Genomic DNA, 9626 nt, shown 5'->3' with positions numbered 1-9626 from the left:
GCCATACGCTTCTCTGGCTCTCTCTCGCTCTCTCTCTTGTCGGTGTTGAGATCTTGCAGCTTCTGCACTCTAAGCCATACACTACAGCTTCCTTGAAGGTTAAAAATAATATAAAAGAAAAAGAGATATGACAACTCTGGTCTAGGGTTTCTTAATTTATTTGGATCTGTACGCTAAGGCAGGCCGAAAGGTCGAGGAAATGCTAGAGTTATTGTTCTTGTTACTGGATTCTCGAGAGGCGCTCGCTGATTTATGCTAACTTTTGTGGCGGGATTGTGGAACAAGGCGGAGGAGGTGGAGGTGCGTATGAGGGAATTGGTTGTGGTGTGGATTTTTTGTGCGGTGGTGAAGGATTCGTGCAAGAGAATAGGGTTGAATTATGGGCTGTTCATAAGGAGCAGGGGTAGGTGGGGCAAATGTGGTTGATTCTTTTTTCTTATTGTTGAGGTTTATTTTTCTTTCTTGTTTTGTTTTTATCTCAACTGGCCGGAATAGATTGTCGATTGGACAAACGGTTTTAAGTTTGGCGATTTTGAAAGGGAGAAAGAAAACAAAATGCAGCAAGATCATTGGAAGAAGGTAATGGATTATTCTCGTGTTAACTTCATTCCTAAGCCTTTTCATACCTTAGAAAGTATCGCGTGTTTTTCTTCTTTCTTTCTTTACTTCTATTTCATTTTCCTGTTCAATGAGAGAAAAATCTGAGAAATTTTATGTATCTGATTGGGAATTGGTCGCTTTTTGATAAATTGGGGAATAAGGAGATCACTATTCTTGAATGTTAATTAGCTAACCCTTTCAATGTCTCAACAAAAATCATTTGCAAGTTTCATGTCATGTAAAAAGGGAAACTCAACTACTTAATCCTAATGCCGGCGAAAAAAAAAAAATCTGTTTGGTAGGTAGGTGAGATTTTTCTGGTATGTTTTGTTATGAAATTGTGCTAACAGCATATATATATATATATATATATATATATATATATATATATATATATATATACATGTATAGTGCTTTTAATTTATTTTCTTTTTCCTTTTTTTTTTCTTTTGCATTGCCAATACGGATAATGGCATCATCGAATCTGAAATTTATTTTTCAGTGGGTTTCATTTTATTTCTGGAATGCAATCCATTGGCATAAACGCAAATCCTTTTCTATGATTTCATTAGATGCGTTTTTCCTTTTTATTCTCCTCCTTTATATATACAGGTGGATCAGGTACTGCCTAATGAGGGGATTTCCTTACCAGTTATCAAAATTTTGTTTCCTATTAAATTTTAAGTTCCTGCATCAAATCATCTTCATTCTTTTTTTTTTTTTTTAAAAAAAATTTAGTGTTATATTCGTCACTTTTGGTTTTCTACAACAAGGGTCAAGGATTAAATGAATTTGAAAATTTTCTAGTTTCTCAATATTTGTTAATTGCCTACATTTTGAAGGTTGAGGTTTAGTTGGATTGTGGTTTGAGGTGGCTACTGGTGCTTTTGCATTGTAGCTTTTGTTTTCTTTCTGATCCAGAGCAGGAATTAGAAACCTTATTATTCTCCATATTTGATCTGTAAAAAATGAGATTTGATAGGTCTTGGTTCAGGATACATAAGCTCATAGTAATTTTGTATTTCTAGTTCAAAATTTTTTTCTTAGTTTCTGATTTTTTTGCACAAGCTTGTGTTCAGCCCTTCCCATATCTTAATGGTGTCATTTACTTGATGTGCAATTGATGAATTCCCATTGTTATTTCCTGCTATTACAATTGTCTAGAAGGGAAAAGTATGATGACTTCTAGATAGTGTGGAATGGAGCTATTGGGAAGATGTATTTAAATTTTTTGTAGTAAAGAAAACTTCCAATCTTGTTATTGCTGCGATTTGGCAACATTAAAAGAAATTTTCATTTTGATTGTTCTTATTAGGATTCCCCTTGTTCTTCTTTTGGCACATATCTGTACCTGGCCATTATAAATTAAAATTTCGGAAGCTTTATTTATGACAGTAGGGCTTTTGATGAGGATAGCATGTTCTGTTTTTCTCAAGTGCAGAAATAAACCACTAAAAAGTTATCCATGGCTTTGTTAGATGGACATACTTCAAGTCCTTTACCTGCTAAATAACACTGGGCACTTTTTGAATCTAATAAATCTTGATTGACATACAACTTTCAGTTGGATATGATAACAGAATGTACATAGTTGGATTTTGGACATAAAATGCATGCATATTTGAATATGTAAGGTTTGAAATGAGCTCTGCACTGTATTTACCATGTTATTTGTTTGTACTGTGAACTGACTTGGAATTCTATGCTTCAGAATTCTGTTGAGATGGACTTCTTCTCTGAATATGGTGATGCCAATAGGTATAAAATTCAGGAAGTTATTGGCAAAGGCAGTTATGGCGTCGTTTGCTCAGCAATTGACACTTACACTGGTGAAAAAGTGGCGATAAAAAAAATACATGATATCTTTGAACACATTTCAGATGCGGCTCGCATCCTTCGTGAAATAAAGCTGCTTAGACTCCTAAGACACCCTGATATTGTTGAAATTAAACACATTATGCTTCCGCCTTCAAGAAGGGATTTTAAAGATATTTATGTTGTTTTTGAACTAATGGAGTCAGATCTACATCAAGTCATTAAAGCCAATGATGACTTGACGCGAGAGCACTATCAGTTTTTTCTTTACCAGCTCCTTCGTGCATTAAAGTATATCCACACAGGTTCATAGCGCTCTCATTGCTCTATTACTTTAGTACTTCATTACACATTTTGACTTAATATTTGCCAAAGTTAAAATGGGGGACTGATTTCCATTTGGCCATTGTCATGGATGACATATGTGGATCGAAGAAGTCAAAATGATGCCTTGTTTTGATCTGACCATCTTTAAATCAGCCACAAACTCACTACCTTCATAAGTCAACCCTTTTATTACTGTTGTATTGTTTGGAACTTCTCTCTCGGTCTCACTGTGATTTTTCCTGGAATTTAAGATTCTGTTTGTTATTATCTTCCTTTGTCTTTTTTCACTCCTTCCCTCTCTTAGTTCCTTTTTCATTGAGCTGTCAGAATGTCTTGCCAATATGGTACAAATCTGATCCTTATGTTATTGCATGCAGCAAATGTCTATCATCGAGATCTAAAACCAAAGAATATATTAGCAAATGCAAACTGTAAACTTAAAATTTGTGACTTTGGGCTAGCACGAGTTGCTTTCAGTGATACCCCTACAACAGTATTTTGGACGGTATGCCATTTATCTTAGTAGAGCTATTGTAATCACTACACTTGGGCATAGAACCAAATTGTGCATATTTATCTTTATATATCTAGGAATTGAGTAGCTGATTGTTTCAAATTGCATGGTTTATTATAGGATTATGTTGCAACACGATGGTATAGAGCTCCTGAACTCTGTGGCTCATTTTTTTCCAAGGTTTGTTCTTGACTATATGTTTTGACAAATTTAAAGTTGATTTAGTATCAAAGTCTATGACTTCCAAGCTCATTTGTTTGTATAGTAATAAAATATGTTATTCCACATGCATATTGTGTTTGTATAGGAGTGGGGTCCCAGATATGAAGTTTAAAATGGCGATTTTATAGGTTGGTTCTAATTATTTTACTTCCTCTTCTATTGAATGATACTTTGGGTGAAGAAAGAAGCAAGTATTAGCATATTTAATGGATATATAATTTGTAATTGTGCAATGGTTAATCCCCTACTTGATGATTTTAATTTCTACGATTTGAAGACAATAAAATATTGGTTTGACAGTTAAGGTTGCTGAGTACTTAAGTTATAAATTTGTTTGTGAGCTAACATTATTTTTTGTATGGACATAGGTAAGCAATTCATTCAGTAATTTTTTTTTCCTGCTTGGTGATAACAAGTTTTTCAAATGCCATGTTTTGCATGTTTGATTCTCTAACATGTGAGAATGGAAGTTGATTTTTCCCCCTCCTTTTGTAGAGGAAAATCATTATCGTTTTTTATTCAAGCCATATCCAATGTTGCCCTTGTTCTAAAGTTGGATCCTTGCAAGACAGCACTAAAGTTTCATTTTATGGCCTTGATTATCACATATCGTGGGCCAATAACTAGGAGATGAGATTGAAGTCTCGTATTACTCTTCTTTAATCCAGATAATTGTCCATGTTGCAACTTTCAATGTTGCAATCAAATAGTATAATTTTTTTTTTTTTATTTCTATGTTATTCTTTTCCATCCATCTTCTTTGGTTTCCTCTTCACCATTATGGAGATATCCAATTTTCACTATAGTCCTGCATGATAGATGGGAAGGTGTTCACCATGTGACCCCTTGCCTTATCCTATCTTATATGGCAGTTCATACACCGCATGCTCCTGCACATGCAAGACACCTTATATGGAAAAGCATAAATAGAAATATATTTCTTCTATATGTTAGTGTATACAGTGTGCTGATCCTGAGGCAGTGAGTATACACTAAATGTGATAAATAATTAGCATGGCAAGCTAGGAAAAGAATTGTGTAGGTTTTTCTGCAGCAGTTTTTGGTTTTATCATATATATGAGGAGTGTGGAAATGTGTTCTTTTTTTTTTTACCCCAATATAGTTGTAAAGGATGATTTTGGTTCTCTTGCAATTTTTTCTTTCCAGCATTGCTTTCATTTTGCTTTTCCTTAATTAACCTGATGCATCTGGATACAGTACACACCTGCAATTGATATATGGAGTATAGGTTGCATCTTTGCTGAAGTACTAACTGGGAAACCACTCTTTCCTGGCAAAAATGTTGTTCATCAACTGGATTTGATGACAGATCTGCTTGGTACCCCATCATTAGATACAATATCACGGGTAAGTCAAATATTTTTTTCAGTAGTATAAGTATTTGGTCATGTTGTTCAACTTTGACTTTCATACTCAGGTTTCATTTGTTTTATAGAAATTATGTTCTCAGAAAATAGTTTCTGCATTCCTTTGGTCTATAAGGAACTTAAGAATATTGTTCAACGGGAAATATGTTCCTAGTAAAGGAGAAATTAGACAATTTCTAAGGGAAGAAACGTCCTCTTTTAGAAAAAGGAATATGGACTTGACTAAATGATTGAAAGAGAAGAAACTTAAAACCTTTAACAATAAGTCCTGCATGACAATATCAACTTCATTTTTCTAGGTTCGAAATGACAAAGCAAGGAAATATTTAACTACCATGAGGAAAAAGCAGCTTGTGCCATTTGCTCAGAAATTTCCAAATGGTGATCCATTGGCGCTGCGTCTGTTGGAAAGGCTACTTGCTTTTGATCCAAAAGACAGGCCAACTGCTAAAGAGGTTTGCTTCTTCACTCTTTTTTTCCTCAAAACAAATCTGATGGAAAATGTGGCCAGTTTATGGTGGGGCATCGGAATATTTTGCTTTATAATGGTTAACAGATCAAATTTCTGCCTTACATCAGGCATTAGCAGATCCTTACTTCAAGGGACTGGCAAAAGTTGAGAGGGAGCCATCCTGTCAACCAATAACAAAGATGGAGTTTGAGTTTGAGAGGCGAAGAGTTACAAAGGAGGACTTAAGAGAGCTAATTTTTCGAGAGATACTGGAATACCATCCTCAATTGCTCAAGGACTACATAAATGGAACTGAGAGGACTAACTTTCTTTATCCAAGGTTCCATATCACTCTCTATCTACACCTCTGGTGATAAGCACACCAAGGTTCTACATTTCTTGGTTTTCTCAAATATTTTTCATCTTATAGGTGTAGTCAATATAATCATCTCTTTTTTTTCCACTCTGCTCTAATTTTATGTGTTATGCACCACAGTGCCGTTGATCAATTTAGAAGACAGTTTGCACATCTTGAAGAAAATGGTGGTAGTGGGCCAGTAATTCCGCTTGAAAGAAAGCATGCATCTCTTCCTAGGTAAATATATATGGATTTTCTTCTGCAGCTATGTTATTTGTTTATTTGCATTTATTCTTCTTGTTGCTCTTATATTTTTTAGGTATTAGCTTTTTGTGCAAGTTATGTTTACTGACTAATTTCTTGCTGTTTTCTGATATATGATTAGTGAAATTAGACAGTGATGGTGATAATGTTAACAGCTAGTGTTAGCAGTCGTTACAATCAGATGTTGCGTACTGTTGGTTTCATTTAAACTTCAAAAATTTCTTAAAGTTGTTGAGAGCCAAGGATGAAACAAGGTTTTACAATTTTTCCATAAACTTGTGGCCGCATAACAGCATGGGCCATAAAACAATGCTGTTCTTATTAGTTTTAAGTTGTCTGTTGCATCTTGTGTGGCCCATGAATACGATGCAGCACGAAACGGGCTTTCTGATGTGGGATTGGATTTGGATTCACAGAATCACGTGTCATATACCCTATATTGATACAATACTGGTGTCATTTATTTTGATCTAAGCGGAACTTGATGGAAGTTATGTGCGGCTGTTACTTTATTTTGCCTAAAGTAATATACATGGGTGAATAGTGTTATTTAAGCCCCAATTGAGTTGGATGAATTGGACAATGGTGAGAATGCAAGAACAAACACATGTTGGATGAATTACAATGAACTAAAGAAGATCATATTGAACATGTGTGCATTAGCATGACATGTAGTTACTAGTAAAGCAAATGCCTTTAATGGCAAAAGTTGCAGTAATTACTGAAATTTTAGCAAAAGCCTTACATAAATAATGAGCGAGTAATTCAAAGGAGAGGGTGAATTATGGATCAAGGGTGTTCATCCACATGTAATCGTTAAATCAAACTGAACCAATATGAATTAGAAGTTTGGTTTAGGATTTGGGAGAGGTTAGTTCTTCTTGAATGAATTAAATGCTGGTCGGAACATAGGAGTAACATGATCTTTTGTTGGATGAATTAGACAATGATGTAAAAAGTTAGAGTGTGGATGTTTTTAGTTTGGTTTGTGCAATTCATGTACTGTAATTTATAGTTTTGAGTTGAGATTTTCTTTAAATTGTTTCTAATTGGACTGCGCACAACCAAGGATGGTTGAATGAAGGGATTGGCGCTCAAGCTGGGCACTTGCTCTGTGATTGTAACTATTAACTATTTAAGCATTATAGTTGTAAAAGGAATGAGAAAGAGAAAAAAAAAAAGAACAAAGAAAAAAAGAGGAGAAGATAGAGGGATAAATCCTGACCTTTCTTGCATTTTATTTATCCCTCTCTTGTTCTTTCCTTCCTCCTTGACAGAAATATAAACTGGTACATTTTCTTGCCTCCGTTGGAGGTTTTCTAATTGGTGTTTATAAATAATCCTTGACCACTTTGCTAGCTTGTGCATTGTGTTTGGCTTGTGTTTCTTTTGCATTGCTTAATGATCACAATAAATTTCCCTCTGTAATTTGAAGGTCCACAGTTATACATGCGAACACGATTCCTCCCAGAGAGCAGAATATCCCTTCATCCAGGGACCGACAGACGACGGAGGAAACATACAGCAAAAATTACCGAGATTCGGAGGGAACTCGTATAAATATATCAACCCTGCAGGCTCCGCAAAGGATTCCTCTGGGTAATTTGGGTCTTTGTTTCCAAGTTATTATGGGTTTAAATATAATTTAATATGTAAATATTGATTTTATAATGTACTGGAACAGCCAAACCAGGAAGAGTCGTGGGGCCAGTTGTTCCATACGACAATGGAAGTATGATGAAAGATCCCTATGACCCAAGAACGTTTGTGAGAGGTTCGTTCCTTCCTTCTCAGGCGATTCCAGGTGCATATGGCTACTGCAAATCTAGCACAGGGAAGCAAGATAGGTCTGCCTCAGAAACCCAGAGGGAATTGTGTTCACAAAAGCAAGTCCAGCAATGCGGCATAGCTACTAAATATGCACCAGATATAGCTATCAACATCGACTCCAACCCATTTTTTCTGACCCGGGCTGGAATAAATAAGGTGGAACAAGTTGATGACCGAATTTCAATCAATACAAATTTGCTGCACGTCAAGGCTCAGGCTCACGCTCAGCACGCTGGGATCAGCACTCCTGCGACTGTCGCAGCTTCTCACAGAAAAGTTGGTACGGTTCAATACGGTATGACAAAAATGTACTAAAGCAGTGGAAGGATCATTGCAGGGCTGGTGCTAAAACGGAGAGAATTCCATGTACAGGAAAATTGAAAACTAGTTTTTGTCATGAGAAACTGTATACCGAAGGTAATAAAGGTGCATATGTATTCTACACAAGAACTCCCATTTTTATAACTTTCTTTTTTTTTTAAAAAAAGGAAAAAAAGAAAAAGAAAACCATGTAAAGCAAGCCTTAATTTGTCTTCCCCTGTATTTTACACTAGAGGTAAAGTAAGAGGTTTCTGAAAGTTACCTTCATGTTTGGGAGGATGAAGATTTTCTAAGAAAGGTAAAGCAAGAGGTTTTTGAAAGTTACCTTCATGTTTGGGAGGATGAAGATTTTCTAAGAAAGGTAAAGTTTTTAAAGGTTTAGATTTATTATTATTATTATTGCGGCGTTGTCGCATTCGGTTGTTTATCATCCAGCTCAAATGTGGACGAGTGGTGGTTTCTGTCTGTTATAGTAACGCTGAAACGTTCAAGTTTGGTAAAAAGTTGACCTTCTCAACAAGCACTGCATACAGTAACAAGGCTTTTATTTCTTTGTTATATTATTTCTTAGAACAGATGTAATAATAGTTTAATTTTCTATTTACCTTACAAAGCAAAAGAAAAAAAATGTTTATAAAGAATGGTAGTATGAGGCTTATTAAACATAAATATCTAAAAATCACAAAATTAATACAGATTAGTCATGTAGTATCTAAAACAAAATTACAAAATAATCTCAATCTTTTTTATTATACTTAAATTTTTGTTAATGATATTTTAAATTTTTTATAAATGACAAAGTTAGAGTAATTTTGTCATGCATATGATTAAGTAGTGATTTTTATCTAAATCATATTTAATTATTATAATTTAGGAGTTATAGTATTCAATAAATTTTCATTTCACACATTTAACTAATTTTAAATATTTATTTGGTTGAGAGATTGATAGGTTTTAATGCAATAATGAACTGATCGCATGTGATAAAAATTTAATAAATTGATAAGTTTAATAAATTGATATATAGTTTTACCCACGAGAAGATTCGGACTGTAATATTTTATTTTTTATTAAAATTTATTTTTTTTAAATAAGATGAAATTTTATGAAAAATTATAAATATAATTTAGTAGATTTTTATTATATTTATAATTATAGAATCCATTAATTAGTATCAATTAAATTTTTAAAAAATTTAATAATCAACTCAATATAAAAATTAATAAATATAAAAATTAAAATACATATTTTTATATAATTATTTTTAAATTTTAAATAATTTATTACATTCGTTCATTTATTAATTTATTAATTTAAGTATCAAATAGAGTATTATAAACATCACACTCACTTCACACTTTTTCCTTGATATAAATTGACCAATTGAGATTTAATAAAATTTATTAAAAAAATATGTTTATTTCCACAATAATTATGAAAAAATAATGAAAAGATGAAAAATGATTTTTTTATTATTTTGATTTTCTAATAGCTATAACTTCGATCCACATGCTCCAAATTCTTAATAGTGTATGA

The 9626-nt window shown here is 33.6% G+C and overlaps 1 protein-coding gene across 1 annotated transcript; it reads left to right on the top strand.

Annotated features, from left to right (window-relative positions):
* Positions 1 to 8347, top strand: LOC110600400 (mitogen-activated protein kinase 20). Its single transcript, XM_021737248.2, has 10 exons — positions 1 to 579; positions 2312 to 2720; positions 3120 to 3247; positions 3377 to 3436; positions 4697 to 4846; positions 5166 to 5321; positions 5446 to 5657; positions 5814 to 5912; positions 7375 to 7538; positions 7624 to 8347. The coding sequence occupies exons 1-10, from the start codon at positions 556 to 558 to the stop codon at positions 8082 to 8084; spliced, it is 1863 nt and encodes a 620-aa protein (XP_021592940.1). The 5' UTR covers positions 1 to 555; the 3' UTR covers positions 8085 to 8347.
* Positions 8348 to 9626: the final 1279 nt, after the last annotated feature.

The sequence above is a fragment of the Manihot esculenta genome, chromosome 1, assembly GCF_001659605.2.
Source record: "Manihot esculenta cultivar AM560-2 chromosome 1, M.esculenta_v8, whole genome shotgun sequence".
Taxonomy (NCBI): Eukaryota; Viridiplantae; Streptophyta; class Magnoliopsida; order Malpighiales; family Euphorbiaceae; genus Manihot; species Manihot esculenta.
This window is presented reverse-complemented; position numbering and strand designations above follow the sequence as displayed.